The 23679-nt window shown below is 46.9% G+C and overlaps 1 protein-coding gene across 5 annotated transcripts; it reads left to right on the top strand.

The window, feature by feature from the left end:
* The first annotated feature begins 2417 nt into the window (after window positions 1–2417).
* LOC101732799 (beta-1,3-galactosyltransferase 2) lies at window positions 2418–22864 on the top strand. 5 transcript variants are annotated; one of them, XM_031899396.1, is made up of 3 exons: window positions 3549–3661; window positions 8302–9385; window positions 22107–22165. In XM_031899396.1, the coding sequence occupies exon 2, from the start codon at window positions 8375–8377 to the stop codon at window positions 9344–9346; it is 972 nt and encodes a 323-aa protein (XP_031755256.1). In that variant the 5' UTR covers window positions 3549–3661; window positions 8302–8374; the 3' UTR covers window positions 9347–9385; window positions 22107–22165. The 5 variants fall into 5 exon arrangements, with proteins under 5 accessions (XP_012808569.1, XP_012808568.1, XP_031755257.1 ...); XM_012953115.3 differs by lacking the exons at window positions 3549–3661; window positions 22107–22165 and adding an exon at window positions 2418–2438 and having other exon boundaries at window positions 8302–9830; XM_012953114.3 differs by lacking the exons at window positions 3549–3661; window positions 22107–22165 and adding an exon at window positions 2506–2597 and having other exon boundaries at window positions 8302–9830.
* Window positions 22865–23679: the final 815 nt, after the last annotated feature.

The following is a 23679-nucleotide window of genomic DNA, read 5'->3' as shown; positions in this document are numbered from 1 at the left end:
GTGCAGTGATGAGTCACATGGTGTATGCAGTGCAGTGATGAGTCACATGGTGTATGCAGTATAGTGCAGTGGGGAGTCACATGGTGTGTGCAGTGCAGTGGGGAGTCACATGGTGTATGCAGTGCAGTGCAGAGGGGAGTCACATGGTGCAGTGCAGCGGGGAGAGCTCTGACTTGGGAGAATGCAAAGAGCAGTTACACACGCATATGGCGCAGCACAGAAGAGGCAGCTCCTCGGTCAGGACTCAGCCGGGTACCTACATCTAAAGGAAAAAGGAGACACATTTGAAGATTGCCAGGTCCAGATTGTAGAGGCGTGAAAGAGGCCATGTATGTGAATACAGAAACCGAGTCTGAATAGAGGCGGGGTGGGGGGTGCAATATCTATTGTCTGCCACATACAGTGCTGATTTGGCATCTCCCCCTGGAAGGTATAATAACATCCTGCTAATACAGCCAACACCTCACCCTCCTGAGATACCTGATCCCGTACTGGTTATGATAAAGAGGTTATACTGATTGGAGCAACATCCCAGGGCGTTTATTACAGGAAGATCTTTGCACAAGTCATTCTGAATTGAGAAACCAGTTAATAGGATAAATGGCGAAACATCTTCTAGAACAACACAGCAAGTCGGCCAGGACCGTGGATTTGACCGAGTTGGCAGCGCCGCCCTTCCTTCCTGCATTCCACCTTCCCTATGGAGGAGACTGGAGACCTATGGCCTTCTCGCCTTAATTGTGCCATAGCATTGCAAATCTTTCAGCAAGTGAGTAAGTAGTAAGTAAGTAGTAAGTGTAAGTGAATAGTAAGTAGTAAGTGAGTAAGTAGCAAGCTTCATACCCCCAAAATATACAAATTGCAAACTTCCTCAGAATGGTTAAGTTGCCCATAAATGGACGATTTCAGCTGCCAATTCAGGTCCTTCAGACCTATTTGGCAGCTTATCTGATCGATCGGGCAGGTTTGATTTTCTGTCGGATCAACAAGCCGACTTGGCTCACAATCCAATGATGCCTATGCCCCCCATTGTAATTTAATCGTTTGACGCTAGGGCCCAATGATGGAATTAGCCTGATATTACCTGCCTTAGGTGGGCATATTGGGAAATGGTCTACTTCTTTGCCAACCTCGTGGATCTTACCGAGTATGGCCACCGTCACTCCTGTATATAAATAATAATAATAATAAGGCCATCTTGTAGAAATATTCAGTTTGAATTTGGTCAAATTAGGCCCAAAGCTGATCCAGGGCTCCTGGGCAAACTTAGTGCCTTTTATTATATAACCCTATAAGTGTTTAAATAAAAAGCTGTTTTTCTGTCCAAACACAAAACTCTTTTAATTGATCAGAAGTGGATTCCATTGACTGCAGTGCCATGTAATGTTAGGCAGTCTTAACAACCTGGTTTCTTCCTATAAAATTCTCACAGTCACGGCAGAACTACATCTCCCCACTCTCATGTGTTGCATGAGTCTATTGGGTCTTATTAAAGGGGAACTCACCACACCTAATATACCTATCACTGTACTCTGTTCCTTCAGAAAGTGTGAATAAATACCATTTTTATATACTGAAATCCAGCTGCAAAACAGTTCTTCTCTTTCTGCATAATTTGATATCATGGCAGGGGAGGAGAGACCGAAACACTGATATTGTAACAACTTTCCCACAGCTTACAGACAGCATGCAGGAACTACATAACCCACATCGACATCACATGTGCAGGGAATTGTGGGATTGGGAGGATGCAGGCTGAAGGCAGGCTGAGGACAGGCAACCAGATCAGCAGGGGAAAAGGGGGTGGGCCTTAGGGAACTGTTCCAAACCATATTATTACATCAAACGGAAGATTTATCAAAGTACGAATTCGAATCACGAAATGGGAAAAATTCAGATTCAGTACGATAATTTCTGAAGAACGGAAATGTCACGAAAATGCTTATGAAAAGATCGTCATAGTCACGATAATATCGTAATCTTAATACAATTTTGTTGCACAAATTGTCGCAAAGTACGAAAAAGTCACCAAAAATTCGGACAGTTAGGAAAAATACAATTTTTTTGTATTTAGACTTAATCGTACTTTGATAAATGTGCCCCAAAATATCATGAAAAGGCTGCATACTTTTCAAAAAGCTGAGGTTGGCGTTCCCCTTTAAATCTATTTATATAGATATATATATATATATATATATATATATATAAAACTACACTCAATTTTACTTGGTGGAAACTTCAGATGGAAAATAAACATCTGGCTGCTTGATATAACAAAGGGACCAAAAAATATTATTTCTTCCAGAATATGAGAGACAATAAAGGGAATGTGTGTGTGACCCATAGACAGCAGGTGCGGTACAGGTAACGCAGGAGAGGGAGGAGGAGCCAAAGCGCACAATGAAGTTTGAATGCAGAAGCTGCGCAGCAAGGTGCAGGTAAGCGCGTAATACAGCTGGAATGCATTATGCTGGGTTCTACCTGCATTCCGCTTGCCTGCACCTCAGCGAGTGCAAAGTAAATGGAAAGGGGCTGCATTTCTTTTCCTGCATTTCCCTTCAGTGGAACCCATGAAAGATCTGCGCAGGGGAATGCAGGTAAGAACTCCATGAAATCCACGTTACGCGTTTCCCTTCTGCCTGAAATACCAAAGTTCTGCAGCTTTTCTCCCATCACTCCTAATATGTAGTGATGAGCGAATCTGAGTGAATTTGCGATTTGTTTTGTTTTGTTTTTGTCACGCGTGTTATTTTTTGCAGCAAGCACGGCTATTTTTCTTTACAAGCCCGTGCCCATTTGGCGCTGAAGTTTCGCAAAACAATTCGCCAATGGCAAAATGCGTAAATTAGCTGAGAATCCACGCCTGGCGAAAACATTTGCTAACTACTACTAATATGTGTAGGCTGGGGGCACATAGAACCCAGGGAATTGAGGAGAGTTCTCTGTTATCTGATATGGGCATTGAACCTGGGCCCAGGGGGGTATTTATAATAAGGCACCCGAGGGACTGTGCCTAGGGCGGCAGGTTTTGGGGGGACGGCCCTTGGGTGCCATAGGAAATGCGGTGATGGAGCTGGTGGAAGAGGGGTAGGGGGGTCACAGCTCTTTGGAAGTGCACGACGTAGGGGTATATTTAGGGCACAGTTGTGATTGTCTGTCATATTTGTACTGTCAGTCGCCATGTCAACCTAAGCTCCATTAATTAAATTTTGTAATGTTTTCAATAAACAACATAAGAACCCTATGAAAATCAGGGCTGTGGCATAAGAATGGAGCCAAATACTCAAATCACCTATTATTGGTTTATGTATAGTGCAACACATTCTCAGGATGTCTATGAAGATTTTCATTCATCCATGTCATGGTATATCTAGTATAAATAAATTTGAAGCAACTGGACTTGTTTAGTAAACAAGTCCAGTTGCTTCAAATTTATTTATACTAGATACATTCTCAGGAGTTTGTCTCTCTACTAATACAGCGCCCCCTAGTGGCACCATTATGGGAGGTGTTAGAGCCCCAATAAATTCATTTGCATACAATTCACCTGGCAGTGCCTTAGCACCTGTATAACGGCTTGGATGGAAAAGCAGGTGGTTTGTTGACTGAAGGCTCAGTCCCTTATTGGAAAGTCTTCCTGCCGGCACCAGTGAATTAACAGGTACCTTATTGTTCTTACTAGGACTGACCGGGTCCGTCTGCAGATATATATTCCATGTTGAGCTTGGGGATTTGTCTCCACTTCTGCTTCTCTCTAATCCAATTATCATGCCGATTCTGGCTGAACTAATTAGCCAGTTACCTGGAATACTGGCCACACCTTGCTATGGGGGCCCTGGTTAGCTCTCACTATCACACAGAGGCAAAGCACTGAGCTCAGTTCCAGGTTGTTCCCAGGGTCGGACTGGGGGTGCAGGGCTAGAGCTTTCTGCTAGAGCAGAGTATGTGTATTTTATATCCCTTCAGGGTTGGACTGGGGGTGCACGGCTAGAGCAGAGTATGTGTATTTTATATCCCTTCAGGGTCAGACTGGGGGTGCAGGGCTAGAGCAGAGTATGTGTATTTTATATCCCTTCAGGGTGGGACTGGGGGTGCAGGGCTAGAGCAGAGTATGTGTATTTTATATCCCTTCAGGGTGGGACTGGGGGTGCAGGGCTAGAGCAGAGTATGTGTATTTTATATCCCTTCAGGGTGGGACTGGGGGTGCAGGGCTAGAGCAGAGTATGTGTATTTTATATCCCTTCAGGGTTGGACTGGGGGTGCACGGCTAGAGCAGAGTATGTGTATTTTATATCCCTTCAGGGTCGGACTGGGGGTGCACGGCTAGAGCTTTCTGCTAGAGCAGAGTATGTGTGTTTTATATCCCTTCAGGGTCGGACTGGGGGTGCACGGCTAGAGCTTTCTGCTAGAGCAGAGTATGTGTATTTTATATCCCTTCAGGGTCAGACTGGGGGTGCACGGCTAGAGCAGAGTATGTGTATTTTATATCCCTTCACGGTTGGACTGGGGGTGCACGGCTAGAGCAGAGTATGTGTATTTTATATCCCTTCAGGGTTGGACTGGGGGTGCACGGCTAGAGCAGAGTATGTGTATTTTATATCCCTTCAGGGTCGGACTGGGGGTGCACGGCTAGAGCTTTCTGCTAGAGCAGAGTATGTGTGTTTTATATCCCTTCAGGGTCGGACTGGGGGTACACGGCTAGAGGAGAGTATGTGTATTTTATATCCCTTCACGGTTGGACTGGGGGTGCACGGCTAGAGCAGAGTATGTGTATTTTATATCCCTTCACGGTTGGACTGGGGGTGCACGGCTAGAGCAGAGTATGTGTATTTTATATCCCTTCACGGTTGGACTGGGGGTGCACGGCTAGAGCAGAGTATGTGTATTTTATATCCCTTCACGGTTGGACTGGGGGTGCAGGGCTAGAGCAGAGTATGTGTATTTTATATCCCTTCACGGTTGGACTGGGGGTGCAGGGCTAGAGCAGAGTATGTGTATTTTATATCCCTTCAGGGTTGGACTGGGGGTGCAGGGCTAGAGCAGAGTATGTGTATTTTATATCCCTTCAGGGTGGGACTGGGGGTGCAGGGCTAGAGCAGAGTATGTGTATTTTATATCCCTTCAGGGTGGGACAGGGGGTGCAGGGCTAGAGCAGAGTATGTGTATTTTATATCCCTTCAGGGTGGGACTGGGGGTGCAGGGCTAGAGCAGAGTATGTGTATTTTATATCCCTTCAGGGTGGGACTGGGGGTGCAGGGCTAGAGCAGAGTATGTGTATTTTATATCCCTTCAGGGTGGGACAGGGGGTGCAGGGCTAGAGCAGAGTATGTGTATTTTATATCCCTTCAGGGTGGGACTGGGGGTGCAGGGCTAGAGCAGAGTATGTGTGTTTTATATCCCTTCAGGGGATACATGAAATAGTTGGCAGCCACCAATCGCTCAAAAGTGACTCCCATTGTAGGTCGCCCATGGTTATTGTCAGATACACAATAATGCGCTGATTTATCCTTATCCGACTGAAATTTTCTAACCTGTCCCATCGACTAAATGACCAATTGCCACACATGGTCTTAAAATGGTACAAAATGTAGTTTCCTACGATTATATTGGTGTGTGTATGGCCAGCTTAATGGGGCTGTTCACCTTTGAGCTAACTTTCAGTTTGATGTAGAGAGTAATATTCTGACACAATTTGCAATTGGTCTTCATTTTTTATTTGTAGTTTTTAAATTATGTTGGTGTTTGTTCAGCAGCTCTCCAGTTTGGAGCTTCAGCAGTTATCTGGATGCTAGGGTCCAAAATACCTTAGCAGCCAGGGAGTGATTTGAATGAGAGACAGGAATATGAATAGTAGAGACCCAAATAGAAAAATAAGTAATGTAAAGCAACAATGATAATAAAGCTGGAGCCTCACAAAGCAATATTTTTCTGGCTTGAAAGCTACAAGGAGTTAGAAGGCAAATAATAAATATATATATATATATATATATATATTGTATATGTATTAACGAAGACCAATTAAAAAGCTGCTTTGAATAAGCCATTCTATAACATAACATTTAACTTACAGGTAAACTGCCCCTTTAAACTCCCTTTGCTTGTCCTGACCCGGCGTGCCTTATCTTATCGCCTGTATGTAGGGATCTCTGCATCGGTTTCAGTGTGCAAAAGAGGAAATATCGCACAGGAGGGAGGGAGGCGAGTCCATTACATTATATGGGGGAGGGAAGGAAAAACCAAAGCAGCCCAGGGGGCACAAACGGGCAGCGCCCCCATCCTGCTACTGTACCATCTGATCATTTCACACAGGAAGCTGGAATAAAGCTGTTGCGCACGGAAACACTACATATCATTGGGGCCCACAGAGATTTTTCCTGCGTTGCACTAAATGATAAGTTACCACACGAGTTTTGCAGAAAGTGAGAAACTCCAACTTCACCAGCCGGCTCATCGCTTTCTGCCAAAGTTGTGTGGTAACTTTTCTCTTATTGCAATGCACCAGTGCCTGACCGTCCCTGGTCACTCAAAGGTTCTCTGCAGCAATCTCTTCCTCTGCCCCGACCCGTACAGAAACCAAAGGCCGGGGGAAGGAGTTGGTAGTGTTGCTAACAGTGGCCACCAAGGCTGACCAGGGGGTGGCAAGGTAATTGCACTGTTGGTGGCCCACTCTCCCTACTATACCTGCTATCCCACAGCCCCAGTCCCTTCCCAGAGGCTATTATCCCACTGCTACTATAGGCACCATCTCTCCCTACTATACCTGCTATCCCACAGCCCCAGTCCCTTCCCAGAGGCTATTATCCCCCCACTGCTACTATAGGCACCATCTCTCCCTACTATACCTGCTATCCAACAGCCACAGTCCCTTCCCAGAGGCTATTATCCCCCCCACTGCTACTATAGGCACCATCTCTCCCTACTATACCTGCTATCCCACAGCCCCAGTCCCTTCCCAGAGGCTATTATCCCACTGCTACTATAGGCACCATCTCTCCCTACTATACCTGCTATCCCACAGCCCCAGTCCCTTCCCAGAGGCTATTATCCCACTGCTACTATAGGCACCATCTCTCCCTACTATACCTGCTATCCCACAGCCCCAGTCCCTTCCCAGAGGCTATTATCCCCCCCACTGCTACTATAGGCACCATCTCTCCCTACTATACCTGCTATCCCACAGCCCCAGTCCCTTCCCAGTCTCCCAGAGGCTATTATCCCCCCACTGCTACTATAGGCACCATCTCTCCCTACTATACCTGCTATCCCACAGCCCCAGTCCCTTCCCAGAGGCTATTATCCCCCCACTGCTACTATAGGCACCATCTCTCCCTACTATACCTGCTATCCAACAGCCACAGTCCCTTCCCAGAGGCTATTATCCCCCCACTGCTACTATAGGCACCATCTCTCCCTACTATACCTGCTATCCCACAGCCCCAGTCCCTTCCCAGAGGTTATTATCCCCCCACTGCTACTATAGGCACCATCTCTCCCTACTATACCTGCTATCCCACAGCCCCAGTCCCTTCCCAGAGGCTATTATCCCCCCACTGTTACTATAGGCACCATCTCTCCCTACTATACCTGCTATCCCACAGCCCCAGTCCCTTCCCAGAGGCTATTATCCCCCCACTGCTACTATAGGCACCATCTCTCCCTACTATACCTGCTATCCCACAGCCCCAGTCCCTTCCCAGTCTCCCAGAGGCTATTATCCCCCCACTGCTACTATAGGCACCATCTCTCCCTACTATACCTGCTATCCCACAGCCCCAGTCCCTTCCCAGAGGCTATTATCCCCCCACTGCTACTATAGGCACCATCTCTCCCTACTATACCTGCTATCCCACAGCCCCAGTCCCTTCCCAGAGGTTATTATCCCCCCACTGCTACTATAGGCACCATCTCTCCCTACTATACCTGCTATCCCACAGCCTCAGTCCCTTCCCAGAGGCTATTATCCCCCCACTGCTACTATAGGCACCATCTCTCCCTACTATACCTGCTATCCCACAGCCTCAGTCCCTTCCCAGAGGCTATTATCCCCCACTGCTACTATAGGCACCATCTCTCCCTACTATACCTGCTATCCCACAGCCCCAGTCCCTTCCCAGAGGTTATTATCCCCCCACTGCTACTATAGGCACCATCTCTTACTTTATCTCATAGAACAGGAACTAAGCACAATACAAATACATCTCTAAAAAGCTAATGAACCTATTCTAAGCAACGTTACACTTTATCTTTGTTATTCTGTTTGTGTTTTGAACTATTGCTATTTTCTATTGCTTGTTTTTCCAGGTTCTCTACTGTTCAACATCCAATCTGACTTTAAAACAACTGTCTGTTTCCTGTACTCTGTCCTTGTAAAACAATGGGCAAAAGAATTACTCAAAATCTAAGGACAATCAAGTTGAAAATACTAAAGTTCTGTTTGTCATTTCTGTTTTTGGCTACATTGGCCTTGATGGCATTCCACTCTTATTTCGTAAATAGAATTTGGATTCCGAGCACAGTGCATCCCAGAATTGTGGGACCCTTGTACCCTTATCTCATAGAGGAACCATTACAATGTAGAGGAGAAGCCCCATTCTTAGTGCTGCTCATCCCTTCCATGCCCCAAGATGTTCTTGTCAGGGACGCCCTGAGGAAGACTTGGGCCAATGAAAGTTTAATCCCTGGAATCTCCATCAAAAGGATTTTCCTTCTGGGCAGGTCCTTTGTTAATGACATAGAAATATCTGTGGAACAAGAGAGTTCTACATTCCATGATATCGTCCAACAGGATTTCCTGGACACCTACCATAATCTGACCGTCAAAACACTGATGGGTATAGAGTGGGTTAGCCGTCTCTGCCCCCGAGCCAGCTATGTCATGAAGGTGGACGCTGACATGTTCTTCAACCCTTGGTTCCTGGTGAGGCGGATCTTACAGCCGGAGAAGCCCCTCAAGCTGGAATTTTTCACCGGGTTGATAATAACAATCGGCATGCCCTTCAGGAACAGGGGAAGCAAGTGGTATATACCATACGCAACGTACCCTAAATTTTTTTACCCTTATTACTGTTCCGGCACAGGCTATGTCTTCTCCGGGGACTTGTCACCAAGGATATACAAAGAAGCAATGGGGTTGACCCTTTTTCCATTTGAGGATGTCTTTGTAGGTATCTGCTTAGAAAGGATGGGGGTTCAGATCTCCAAGCCTGGGGGCAAATGGTTTTCACAAGAAAGGGCAGAGTACAATAGGTGCCAATTTACCAAGCTTGTTACTGATCATCATTACAGCCCAGACGAGTTGCTGAAGTTGTGGCCTGATTTCCTCAAGGCTCTGGATGACTGCACTTGAAAGATGAAGAGCAATGGGCTCATAATACTTCTTACTCCCCTCTTGTTCATGCCGTTAGTCATAATGTCTGGGGTTGAGACTTTTGTTTGAGCTGTGGGTTCTCTGTGTTCCCCAAAGTGCTATAACATGGGGTATCTTGAATGCACTGCTTAACTCGGACTGGAAATGTTTCTGATTGAGATGCTGCTGCCACTGCCCATAATCGGCTAGGAAGAGAAAGCCCCGCCTCCCTGACTCTTTAGAGAAAAGCGAAGGAGTCAGATCTGTGGTGACCTTAAACAAACATTTCAGTGTAAAAATAAAACTGGGTAAATAGGCTGCGGAACAGGAAGCTGCCTGATAGGCTACTGTAATACAGAGCAAAAGGGTGGGAAAGTCTTCAAAAACCTTTGATGGATCTGCAAGGGGCGGAATCTTTGATATAATTGTTTAATAATAATTGTATATGCATAGTAATTTAAATAAATTTTTTTTTTTTTTTATATGGTGTCTTCTAAGCTCAGAAAATGATTTCCCTTAATCGGCCTTAGTACAACAGGTAACCTAAGCAACAACTAGTGGGGTAACTATAGAGCAGGGATCCCCAACCTTTGCTACTCATAAGCCACACTCAGATGTAAAAAGTGTTGAGGAGCCACAGAAGCATGAAAAAAGTTATTTGGTGGTGCCAAATAAGGGCTGTGATTGGCTGTTTGGTAGCCCCATGTGGGCTGCTGGCCTGCTGGAGGCTCTGCTTGGAGTAATACAATGTCTCTGAACTTCCAAAACTTGTCCCCAAACCAGAGATTTATAAATGGCACCTACTTTGAGGCCACTGGGAGCAACACCCAAGGGGTTGGTGAGCAACATGTTGCCCCTGAGCCACTGGTTGGGGATCCCTGTTATTGAGGGAGCAGAGTTATTTGACTTGATGGACCAAATGGGGCAGATTCATAAAATGTTTGGGAATGAGATATTCCATAAAGTTTAGGGGACCAGAAATGATTTTTCCTGTGGGGCACAAAGGCCTGGGCCTAGGGTGGCACGGATTAAGGGGCAACATGCCACCCAGCTGCACCTGAGCTCACACCCAGAGTACTGGAGTCTGGGTGCGCCGGGGATTTCTGTGCTTCCGGTCCTCAGTGCTCCGTGTGTGAGCTAATCGGACACGGGATTCTTGGAAGGGGGGGGCACTGGGCACAGTTTCTAGTTATGCCCCTGGCACTATATCATACCTCCCAGCTATCCAGGTATGGGAATCAAGGTCTTGCCAGTCATGTCTCTGCTTTTGATAATCTATTCTGGTATCATTTATGTAATTACATGGGAGCATTTGGAACTAGAGGTCCCTTTAAACATCTAATTAGAACTTGTTATAGCGCCCAAAGTTCAGTGGCAGGGGATTTCAGCTCCTTTTCATACATGGATTTTTGGATAAGGGAGCCATAATCCATAGTTTTGGATCTCCATACTTTAAATCTACTAACAAATCATTTAACCATTAAATAAACCCAATAGGGCTGTTCTGCCCCCAATAAGGGGTAATTATATCTTAGTTGGGATCAAGTACAGGTACTGTTTTATTATTACAGAGAAAAGGGAATCATTTAACCATTAAATACACCCAATAGGGCTGTTCTGCCCCCAATAAGGGGTAATTATATCTTAGTTGGGATCAAGTACAGGTACTGTTTTATTATTACAGAGAAAAGGGAATCATTTAACCATTAAATAAACCCAATAGGGCTGTTCTGCCCCAATAAGGGGTAATTATATCTTGGTTGGGATCAAGTACAGGTACTGTTTTATTATTACAGAGAAAAGGGAATCATTTAACCATTAAATACACCCAATAGGGCTGTTCTGCCCCCAATAAGGGGTAATTATATCTTAGTTGGGATCAAGTACAGGTACTGTTTTATTATTACAGAGAAAAGGGAATCATTTAACCATGAAATAAATCCAATAGGGCTGTTCTGCCCGCAATAAGGGGTAATTATATCTTAGTTGGGATCAAGTACAGGTACTGTTTTATTATTACAGAGAAAAGGGAATCATTTAACCATGAAATAAACCCAATAGGGCTGTTCTGCCCCCAATAAGGAGACCCAGGGAGTTACAAGAAGTAACCCTACGTTGGGCATTGAGTGCACAGCAAGTTTGGCTTTAAATATTTAAATTTCGCGCCATTGTTACGTCATACGCAGTGCGGAAATAAGTGCGCATGCGCGCGGCAAAATACAGGACGTGCGGCAAAAAGGCAGCGGGCGCGCGCATAGAGTAAGAGCATGTCAGGTGTCACCACACGGGAAGCGGTGGGCGTCCCTGCCGACCCCCCTAGACCACCAAGTATAGTTACAAGACCCTATACAGGTACTCAAACCTCTTACTCCGCCTCTCCAGCCCCTATAAAGGTACTCAAACCTCTTACTCCACCTCTCCAGCCCCTATACAGGTACTCGGACCTCTTACTCTGCCTCTCCAGCCCCTATACAGGTACTTAAACCTCTTACTCTGCCGCTCCAGTCCCTATACAGGTACTCAAACCTTTTACTCTGCCTCTCCAGCCCCTATACAGGTACTCAAACCTCTTACTCCACCTCTCCAGCCCTTATTAAAGTACTCAAACCTCTTACTCTGCCTCTTCAGCCCCTATACAGGTACTCAGACCTCTTACTCTGCCTCTCCAGCCCCTATACAGGTACTTAAACCTCTTACTCTGCCGCTCCAGCCCCTATACAGGTACTCAAACCTTTTACTTTGCCTCTCCAGCGCCTATACAGGTACTCAAACCTCTTACTTGGCCTCCCCAGCCCCTATACAGGTACTCAAACCTCTTACTCTGCCTCTCCAGCCCCTATACAGGTACTCAAACTCAAAGGGTTTTTGGTCCTGAACAGAGATCTTGGGAACCCACTACTAATGTTCACACTGACTTCTAGGGTGTCCATAGGCTGCTTTATGAGAGAGAAGGGATGTTATGTTGCTTCTGCCAATATAAGTGTCAACTTGCTGGTTAGTCTCCTCCAATCAGCATTGGGAGGCGGCTTCTTAGAGTTCCTGTCCCCTACTTGCCTGAGCAAATGGGGTTTCTGTAGAGTTAGGGCTTTAGTTTAGGCATGTTTGCAATAAACTTGCAAAGGCTTGCGCTGCTTATTATTGCTTTGCAGTGCCAGTACTTGCTCTTTTTCAGACTATTTGGGATGGTGCTGATCCCTCCAGCATCTGTGCACCAAGCTTCACTGTTTGGAGAGCCAGGGTGTGCGGGTAAGAGTTTTTACTTTTTTTGCTTTAGTTTAGGCAGCCGTGATCCTTTAGTTATCTATAGAGATGTAGCGAACTGTTCGCCGGAGAACTAATTCGCACGAAAATCGGGTGTTCGCAAGTTCGCGAACTTTTAGCGAAGTTCGCAATTTTGGGTTCGCCTTAGCTGGAGCCAAATTTTGACCTCTCACCCCAGAGCCAGCAGATATATGTCAGCCAATCAGGCAGCTCTCCCTCCTGGACCACCCCCGGACCACTCCCTTCCATATATAAACCGAAGCCCAGCAGCCATTTTACATTCTGCCTGTGTGTGCTTGATGAGTTAGCATAGGGAGAGAAGCTGTGCAGGGGTTTGAGGGACAGTTTAGGTAGCTTTGCTGACTAGTAATCTACTTTCTACTGCTCTGTATGTAGCTGCTGTGGGCAGCTGTCCTGCTGATCTCATCTGCTGTAACCCAATAGTCCTTGTAAGGACTGCTTTTATTTTCTGATTACTGTTACTCTTCTTTTCATTGTGTACTGCAGCTCTGTCTGTGTGTGTTGGAGACAGGTGTGCTGCTCATAGTAGTGCACTAAGCACCAACCACACATTCACATCATTTTTTTTATTTGTGTTTTTTTACTTTGCTACTGTAATTTATAGAGCCCAGTGCTATTAGTCTAGCTGTGTTGGGGACTGGTGTGCTGCTCCTAGTAGTTCACCCCCAGCACCAACCAGAGATCACTTTTTTTTTATTATTAATATATTTTTTTTTTTTTAATTTAAGTTACTGTTCTTTAATGTGTCCAGTGCTGTTTGCTGTTATTCATAGTAGTGCACCAAACACGTTACACACAGTAGTGACATTGCATTGCAATAAAATCACCTGAGCGATGTTTTTCCACCAGCAATAATATATTCCGTATCCACTACTGCGGCGTTTTGTCTTTGCGTGTGAACCGCCTGTAACCTTTACACGACTTGATTGGCATGTAGACGCCGGACGTTTTAAAGCAGTTTATTACACAAGTTTAGAAATGCAGTGTGATTTCTGCCCTTTACAGCACAAAACGCAACGCTCTGTCAACAACGTATTTTTCAGAGAAATTTTTGCCCTTGATCCCCCTCCTGCATGCCACTGTCCAGGTCGTGGCACCCTTTAAACAACTTTAAAATCAGTTTTCTGGCCAGAAATGGCTTTTCTAGGTTTTAAAGTTCGCCTTCCCATTGAAGTCTATGGGGTTCGCAAAGTTCGCAAAAGTTCGCACTTTTTGGTGGAAGTTCACGAACGGGTTCGCGAACTTTTTTTGTGAGGTTCGCTACATCTCTAGTTATCTATAATTTAGGCATGTCTGGCCCAGAGCTTCATAAATCTGCATTGTTTGGCTGATACTTTGTGTATGATCCTGTCTGCTTCTTTATAACTCCCTTACTAGTAGCCCCATTCTTTGTACAGGTAAGGGACCCATTATCTGGAAACCCATTATTCAGAAAGTTCCCAAATTGCGGAAAGAACATCTCCCATAGACTCCATTTTGATTAAGTAATTCACTTTTTTTAAAAAGTATTCCCTTTTCTCTGTAATAATAAAACAGTACCTGTACTTGATCCCAACTAAGATATAATTACCCCTTATTGGGGCAGAACAGCCCTATTGGGTTTATTTAATGGTTAAATGATTCCCTTTTCTCTGTAATAATAAAACAGTCCCTGTACTTGATCCCAACTAAGATATAATTACCCCTTATTGGGGCAGAACAGCCCTATTGGGTTTATTTAATGGTTAAATGATTCCCTTTTCTCTGTAATAATAAAACAGTACCTGTACTTGATCCCAACTAAGATATAATTACCCCTTATTGGGGGCAGAACAGCCCTATTGGGTTTATTTCATGGTTAAATGATTCCCTTTTCTCTGTAATAATAAAACAGTACCTGTACTTGATCCCAACTAAGATATAATTACCCCTTATTGGGGCAGAACAGCCCTATTGGGTTTATTTAATGGTTAAATGATTCCCTTTTCTCTGTAATAATAAAACAGTATCTGTACTTGATCCCAACTAAGATATAATTACCCCTTATTGGGGCAGAACAGCCCTATTGGGTTTATTTAATGGTTAAATGATTCCCTTTTCTCTGTAATAATAAAACAGTACCTGTACTTGATCCCAACTAAGATATAATTACCCCTTATTGGGGGCAGAACAGCCCTATTGGGTTTATTTAATGGTTAAATGATTCCCTTTTCTCTGTAATAATAAAACAGTACCTGTACTTGATCCCAACTAAGATATAATTACCCCTTATTGGGGGCAGAACAGCCCTATTGGGTTTATTTAATGGTTAAATGATTCCCTTTTCTCTGTAATAATAAAACAGTACCTGTACTTGATCCCAACTAAGATATAATTACCCCTTATTGGGGGCAGAACAGCCCTATTGGGTTTATTTCATGGTTAAATGATTCCCTTTTCTCTGTAATAACCCTCTTTTGGCTACTGTTGTACTTCTAACAAGCATTTACCTGCGTGTGGCGCTACAGGAGCCTGTGCCTCCGCTTATCTGGAAGAGCAGGTATGCTGTTAATTGGCGTGCCTCCTCCCAGGGTAGGGACAGGTTGAACTGTAACACCCCTCCCTGGGAAGCTTCTCTGGGTTATCTGTGCAGTCCTCCAAATGTAGGGACTCCCAGCAACTCCCGGTACCTTGCCCCCCTTGGGGTGGTTGCTTACCAGGCAGTTGAGGATCCACTCTTTGAGGAATTGACTAGGACACTGGAAGTGCTAATTAACCAAATGAACTTCTTTATTGTATTCACACAGAATCCCCAATAAAGTTGATATGCAGGTTCAGGTACCTTTCTCTTTACTTCTCCTAGGAGACCCTCTTATTTAGGGCTACACCCCACAGTGTCTGTGTCACTGTATCACTGCAGGGTGATACAGTGACACAGACAGGAGGGAGCTATGGGACATGGAGTCTTTCCCTCCCACTGCAGGGTGATACAGTGACACAGGAGGGGGCTATGGGACACGGAGTCTGCCCCTCCCATTGCAGGGTGATACAGTGACACAGACAGGAGGGGGCTATGGGACACGGAGTCTGCCCCTCCCACTGCAGGGTGATACAGTGACACAGACAGGAGGGAGCTATGGGACACGGAGTCTGCCCCTCCCACTGCAGGGTGATACAGTGACACAGACAGGAGCGAACTATGGGACACGGAGTCTGCCCCTCCCACTGCAGGGTGATACAGTGACACAGACAGGAGGGGGCTATGGGACACAGAGTCTGTCCCCTCCCACTGCAGGGTGATACAGTGACACAGACAGGAGGGGGCTATGGGACACGGAGTCTGCCCCTCCCACTGCAGGGTGATACAGTGACACAGACAGGAGGGGGCTATGGGACACGGAGTCTGTCCCTCCCACTGCAGGGTGATACAGTGGCACAGACAGGAGGGAGCTATGGGACACGGAGTCTGTCCCTCCCACTGCAGGGTGATACAGTGACACAGACAGGAGGGAGCTATGGGACATGGAGTCTTTCCCTCCCACTGCAGGGTGATACAGTGACACAGGAGGGGGCTATGGGACACGGAGTCTGCCCCTCCCATTGCAGGGTGATACAGTGACACAGACAGAAGGGGGCTATGGGACACGGAGTCTGCCCCTCCCACTGCAGGGTGATACAGTGACACAGACAGGAGGGAGCTATGGGACACGGAGTCTGCCCCTCCCACTGCAGGGTGATACAGTGACACAGACAGGAGGGAACTATGGGACACGGAGTCTGCCCCTCCCACTGCAGGGTGATACAGTGACACAGACAGGAGGGGGCTATGGGACACAGAGTCTGTCCCCTCCCACTGCAGGGTGATACAGTGACACAGACAGGAGGGGGCTATGGGACACGGAGTCTGCCCCTCCCACTGCAGGGTGATACAGTGACACAGACAGGAGGGAGCTATGGGACATGGAGTCTTTCCCTCCCACTGCAGGGTGATACAGTGACACAGGAGGGGGCTATGGGACACGGAGTCTGCCCCTCCCATTGCAGGGTGATACAGTGACACAGACAGGAGGGGGCTATGGGACACGGAGTCTGCCCCTCCCACTGCAGGGTGATACAGTGACACAGACAGGAGGGAACTATGGGACACGGAGTCTGCCCCTCCCACTGCAGGGTGATACAGTGACACAGACAGGAGGGGGCTATGGGACACAGAGTCTGTCCCCTCCCACTGCAGGGTGATACAGTGACACAGACAGGAGGGGGCTATGGGACACGGAGTCTGCCCCTCCCACTGCAGGGTGATACAGTGACACAGACAGGAGGGGGCTATGGGACACGGAGTCTGTCCCTCCCACTGCAGGGTGATACAGTGACACAGACAGGAGGGAGCTATGGGACATGGAGTCTTTCCCTCCCACTGCAGGGTGATACAGTGACACAGGAGGGGGCTATGGGACACGGAGTCTGCCCCTCCCATTGCAGGGTGATACAGTGACACAGACAGGAGGGGGCTATGGGACACGGAGTCTGCCCCTCCCACTGCAGGGTGATACAGTGACACAGACAGGAGGGAGCTATGGGACACGGAGTCTGCCCCTCCCACTGCAGGGTGATACAGTGACACAGACAGGAGGGAACTATGGGACACGGAGTCTGCCCCTCCCACTGCAGGGTGATACAGTGACACAGACAGGAGGGGGCTATGGGACACAGAGTCTGTCCCCTCCCACTGCAGGGTGATACAGTGACACAGACAGGAGGGGGCTATGGGACACGGAGTCTGCCCCTCCCACTGCAGGGTGATACAGTGACACAGACAGGAGGGGGCTATGGGACACGGAGTCTGTCCCTCCCACTGCAGGGTGATACAGTGACACAGACAGGAGGGAGCTATGGGACATGGAGTCTTTCCCTCCCACTGCAGGGTGATACAGTGACACAGGAGGGGGCTATGGGACACGGAGTCTGCCCCTCCCATTGCAGGGTGATACAGTGACACAGACAGAAGGGGGCTATGGGACACGGAGTCTGCCCCTCCCACTGCAGGGTGATACAGTGACACAGACAGGAGGGAGCTATGGGACACGGAGTCTGCCCCTCCCACTGCAGGGTGATACAGTGACACAGACAGGAGGGAACTATGGGACACGGAGTCTGCCCCTCCCACTGCAGGGTGATACAGTGACACAGACAGGAGGGGGCTATGGGACACAGAGTCTGTCCCCTCCCACTGCAGGGTGATACAGTGACACAGACAGGAGGGGGCTATGGGACACGGAGTCTGCCCCTCCCACTGCAGGGTGATACAGTGACACAGACAGGAGGGGGCTATGGGACACGGAGTCTGTCCCTCCCACTGCAGGGTGATACAGTGACACAGACAGGAGGGAGCTATGGGACATGGAGTCTTTCCCTCCCACTGCAGGGTGATACAGTGACACAGGAGGGGGCTATGGGACACGGAGTCTGCCCCTCCCATTGCAGGGTGATACAGTGACACAGACAGGAGGGGGCTATGGGACACGGAGTCTGCCCCTCCCACTGCAGGGTGATACAGTGACACAGACAGGAGGGAGCTATGGGACACGGAGTCTGCCCCTCCCACTGCAGGGTGATACAGTGACACAGACAGGAGGGAACTATGGGACACGGAGTCTGCCCCTCCCACTGCAGGGTGATACAGTGACACAGACAGGGGGGGGCTATGGGACACAGAGTCTGTCCCCTCCCACTGCAGGGTGATACAGTGACACAGACAGGAGGGGGCTATGGGACACGGAGTCTGCCCCTCCCACTGCAGGGTGATACAGTGACACAGACAGGAGGGGGCTATGGGACACGGAGTCTGTCCCTCCCACTGCAGGGTGATACAGTGACACAGACAGGAGGGAGCTATGGGACATGGAGTCTTTCCCTCCCACTGCAGGGTGATACAGTGACACAGGAGGGGGCTATGGGACACGGAGTCTGCCCCTCCCATTGCAGGGTGATACAGTGACACAGACAGGAGGGGGCTATGGGACACGGAGTCTGCCCCTCCCACTGCAGGGTGATACAGTGACACAGACAGGAGGGAGCTATGGGACACGGAGTCTGCCCCTCCCACTGCAGGGTGATACAGTGACACAGACAGGAGGGAACTATGGGACACGGAGTCTGCCCCTCCCACTGCAGGGTGATACAGTGACACAGACAAGAGGGGGCTATGGGACACGGAGTCTGTCCCTCCCACTGCAGGGTGATACAGTGACACAGACAGGAGGGGGCTATGGGACACGGAGTCTGCCCCTCCCACTGCAGGGTGATACAGTGACACAGACAGGAGGGGGCTATGGGACATGGAGTCTGCCCCTCCCACTGCAGGGTGATACAGTGACACAGACAGGAGGGGGCTATGGGACACGGAGTCTGTCCCTCCCACTGCAGGGTGATACAGTGACACAGACAGGAGGGAGCTATGGGACATGGAGTCTGTCCCTCCCACTGCAGGGTGATACAGTGACACAGACAGGAGGGGGCTATGGGACACTGAGTATTGCAGCCTGTAGGCTTCCTGCCAATAATATTAATAGGGGAGGTGTTTAAAAATGTAGGAAGTCTGTTTTTTTTTTTTTTTTACAACTACAGTAAATTGGCGTTATCTCATAATAAAAGAGAAAGTTTCTGTTAATAAAACATCATGAATCAGTAATAAAACAATTCTCATGTCACAGGGCTGGTACCTGAATTGGCAAAGGGTTGTGAATATGATAATGGAAAAATTACCTTTTTAAAAAGATTTGCCTGCAGAATAATCTGTTTTTTATGCTATGACAGGTTTACTGGCAGTTTTACCTCCTGATAGTATGTTACAAGGGCTTGGAAGAAGGAACTGTTTTTGTCTATCTGCTATTAACTGCCACAGCCCCTTCCCACTGCTACTATAGGCACCATCTCTCCCAACTATACCTGCTATCCCACAGCCCCAGTCCCTTCCCAGAGGCTATTATCCCCCCACTGCTACTATAGGCACCATCTCTCCCAACTATACCTGCTATCCCACAGCCCCAGTCCCTTCCCAGAGGCTATTATCCCCCCACTGCTACTATAGGCACCATCTCTCCCTACTATACCTGCTATCCCACAGCCCCAGTCCCTTCCCAGAGGCTATTATCCCCCCACTGCTACTATAGGCACCATCTCTCCCTACTATACCTGCTATCCCACAGCCCCAGTCCCTTCCCAGAGGCTATTATCCCCCCCACTGCTACTATAGGCACCATCTCTCCCTACTATACCTGCTATCCCACAGCCCCAGTCCCTTCCCAGAGGCTATTATCCCCCCACTGCTACTATAGGCACCATCTCTCCCTACTATACCTGCTATCCCACAGCCCCAGTCCCTTCCCAGAGGCTATTATCCCCCCACTGCTACTATAGGCACCATCTCTCCCTACTATCCCACAGCCCCAGTCCCTTCCCAGAAGCTATTATCCCCCCACTGCTACTATAGGCACCATCTCTCCCTACTATACCTGCTATCCCACAGCCCCAGTCCCTTCCCAGAGGCTATTATCCCCCCACTGCTACTATAGGCACCATCTCTCCCTACTATCCCTCAGCCCCAGTCCCTTCCCAGAAGCTATTATCCCCCCACTGCTACTATAGGCACCATCTCTCCCTACTATACCTGCTATCCCACAGCCACAGTCCCTTCCAAGAGGCTATTATCCCACTGCTACTATAGGCACCATCTCTCCCTACTATACCTGCTATCCCACAGCCCCAGTCCCTTCCCAGAGGCTATTATCCCCCCACTGCTACTATAGGCACCATCTCTCCCTACTATACCTGCTATCCCACAGCCCCAGTCCCTTCCCAGAGGCTATTATCCCACTGCTACTATAGGCACCACCTCTCCCTACTATACCTGCTATCCCACAGCCCCAGTCCCTTCCCAGAGGCTATTATCCCACTGCTACTATAGGCACCATCTCTCCCTACTATACCTACTATCCCAAAGCCACAGTCCCTTCCCAGAGGCTATTATCCCCCCACTGCTACTATAGGCACCATCTCTCCCTACTATACCTGCTATCCCACAGCCCCAGTCCCTTCCCAGAGGCTATTACCCCCCCCCACTGCTACTACCCTGTTTCCCCGAAAATAGGACATCCTCCGAAAGTAAGGCACCCCCCCGATTTTTCACCACCCTTGGAAAATAAGGCTCCCCCCGAAAATAAGACACCCACCTAGGGCTGGGCGATAAATCTCGCCCAAACGATGGAATAAATGTGTACTGTATTCTTCTTCATGGAAAAATAAGACATCCCCTGAAAATAGGACCTAGTGCATATTTTGGAGCTTAAAATATAAGACAGTGTCTTATTTTTGGGGAAACACGGTATAGGCACCATCTCTTACTTTATCTCATAGGACAGGAACAGAAACTAAGCACAATACAAATACATCTCTAAAAAGCTAATGAACCTATTCTAAGCAACGTTACACTTTGTCTTTGTGATTTTGTTTGTGTTTTGAACTATTACTATTTTCTATTGCTTGTTTTTCCAGGTTCTCTACTGTTCATCGTCCAATCTGACTTTAAAACAACTGTCTGTTTCCTGTACTCTGTCCTTGTAAAACAATGGGCAAAAGAATTACTCAAAATCTAAGGACAATCAAAGTGAAAATACTAAAGTTCTGTTTGTCATTTCTGTTTTTGGCTACATTGGCCTTGATGGCATTCCACCCTTATTTCGTAAATAGAATTTGGATTCCGAGCACAGTTCATCCCAGAATTGTGGGACCCTTGTACCCTTATCTCATAGAGGAGCCATTACAATGTAGAGGAGAAGCCCCATTCTTAGTGCTGCTCATCCCTTTCATGCCCCAAGATGTTCTTGTCAGGGACACCCTGAGGAAGACTTGGGCCAATGAAAGTTTAATCCCTGGAATCTCCATCAAAAGGATTTTCCTTCTGGGCAGGTCCTTTGTTAATGACATAGAAATATCTGTGGAACAAGAGAGTTCTACATTCCATGATATCGTCCAACAGGATTTCCTGGACACCTATCGGAATCTGACCGTCAAAACACTGATGGGTATAGAGTGGGTTAGCCGTCTCTGCCCCCGAGCCAGCTATGTCATGAAGGTGGACGCTGACATGTTCTTCAACCCTTGGTTCCTGGTGAGGCGGATCTTACAGCCGGAGAAGCCTCTCAAGCTAGAATTTTTCACAGGGTTGATAATAACAATCGGCATGCCCTTCAGGAACAGGGGAAGCAAGTGGTATATACCATACGCAACGTACCCTAAATTTTTTTACCCTTATTACTGTTCCGGCACAGGCTATGTCTTCTCCGGGGACTTGTCACCAAGGATATACAAAGAAGCAATGGGGTTGACCCTTTTTCCATTTGAGGATGTCTTTGTAGGTATCTGCTTAGAAAGGATGGGGGTTCAGATCTCCAAGCCTGGGGGCAAATGGTTCTCACAACGAAGGGCAGAGTACAATGGGCTCATAATACTTCTTAATCCCCTCTTGTTCATGCCGTTAGTCACACTGTCTGGGGTTGAGACTTTTGTTTGAGCTGTGGGTTCTCTGTGTTCCCCAAAGTGCTATAACATGGGGTATCTTGAATGCACTGCTTAACTCGGACTGGAAATGTTTCTGATTGAGATGCTGCTGCCACTGCCCATAATCGGCTAGGAAGAGAAAGCCCCGCCTCCCTGACTCTTTAGAGAAAAGCGAAGGAGTCAGATCTGTGGTGACCTTAAACAAACATTTCAGTGTAAAAATAAAACTGGGTAAATAGGCTGTGCAAAAAGCTAACAAAAAATGTAATCTATAAAGGCTGGCGTGAGCAGATTTCCAACATAATAGCCAGTAGTGTTCTGGTTATTTGTTAGGCATCTGCTCACTTCAGCCTTTATAGATTACATTTTTGCCTAACTAGCTATATTGAAAACATGTTTTATATAAAAACTTAATTTTGCTCAGTCTGTCTATTCAGCTAGTTTCATGTTTACACGAACAGTTCCTTTTTATGAACAAGCACAACTTAAAGCTTTTATGTAGCAAGATAGAAATGTGCAAAGGTGAATTTCCTGTTTCACCCCTGACTTCCTGGTCTGCGGAAGAGGAAGCTGCTTGATAGGCTACTGTAATACAGAGCAAAAGGGTGGGAAACTCTTCAAAAACCTTTGATGGATCTGCAAGAGGCGGAATCTTTGATATAATTGTTTAATAATAATTGTATATACATAGTAATTTAAATAAATTTGGTTTTTTTTATATGGTGTCTTTTAAGCTCAGAAAATGATTTCCCCTAATCGGCCTTAGTACAACAGGTAACCTAAGCAACAACTAGTGGGGTAACTATAGAGCAGGGATCCCCAACCTTTGCTAATCATAAGCCACACTCAGATGTAAGAAGTGTTGGGGAGCCACAGAAGCATGAAAAAAAGGGCTATTCTGCCCCCAATAAGGGGTAATTATATCCTATTTGGGATCAAGTACAGGTACTGTTTTATTATTACAGAGAAAAGGGAATCATTTAACCATGAAATAAACCCAATAGGGCTGTTCTGCCCCCAATAAGGGGTAATTATATCCTATTTGGGATCAAGTACAGGTACTGTTTTATTATTACAGAGAAAAGGGAATCATTTAACCATGAAATAAACCCAATAGGACTGTTCTGCCCTCCAATAAGGGGTAATTATATCCTATTTGGGATCAAGTACAGGTACTGTTTTATTATTACAGAGAAAAGGGAATCATTTAACCATGAAATAAACCCAATAGGGCTGTTCTGCCCCCAATAAGGGGTAATTATATCCTATTTGGGATCAAGTACAGGTACTGTTTTATTATTACAGAGAAAAGGGAATCATTTAACCATGAAATAAACCCAATAGGGCTGTTCTGCCCCCAATAAGGGGTAATTATATCTTAGTTGGGATCAAGTACAGGTACTGTTTTATTATTACAGAGAAAAGGGAATCATTTAACCATTAAATAAACCCAATAGGGCTGTTCTGCCCTAATAAGGGGTAATTATATCTTAGTTGGGATCAAGTACAGGTACTGTTTTATTATTACAGAGAAA

The sequence above is a fragment of the Xenopus tropicalis genome, chromosome 3 (genome assembly GCF_000004195.4).
Source record: "Xenopus tropicalis strain Nigerian chromosome 3, UCB_Xtro_10.0, whole genome shotgun sequence".
Classification (NCBI taxonomy): Eukaryota; Metazoa; Chordata; class Amphibia; order Anura; family Pipidae; genus Xenopus; species Xenopus tropicalis.
Note: the sequence above shows the minus strand (reverse complement) of the source record. Positions and strands in the feature narration are given on the sequence as shown.

Excerpts from the sequence above, each read along its gene's own strand:
- LOC101732799 (XM_031899396.1), top strand. The coding sequence starts at position 8,375 with ATGGGCAAAAGAATTACTCAAAATCTAAGGACAATCAAGTTGAAAATA.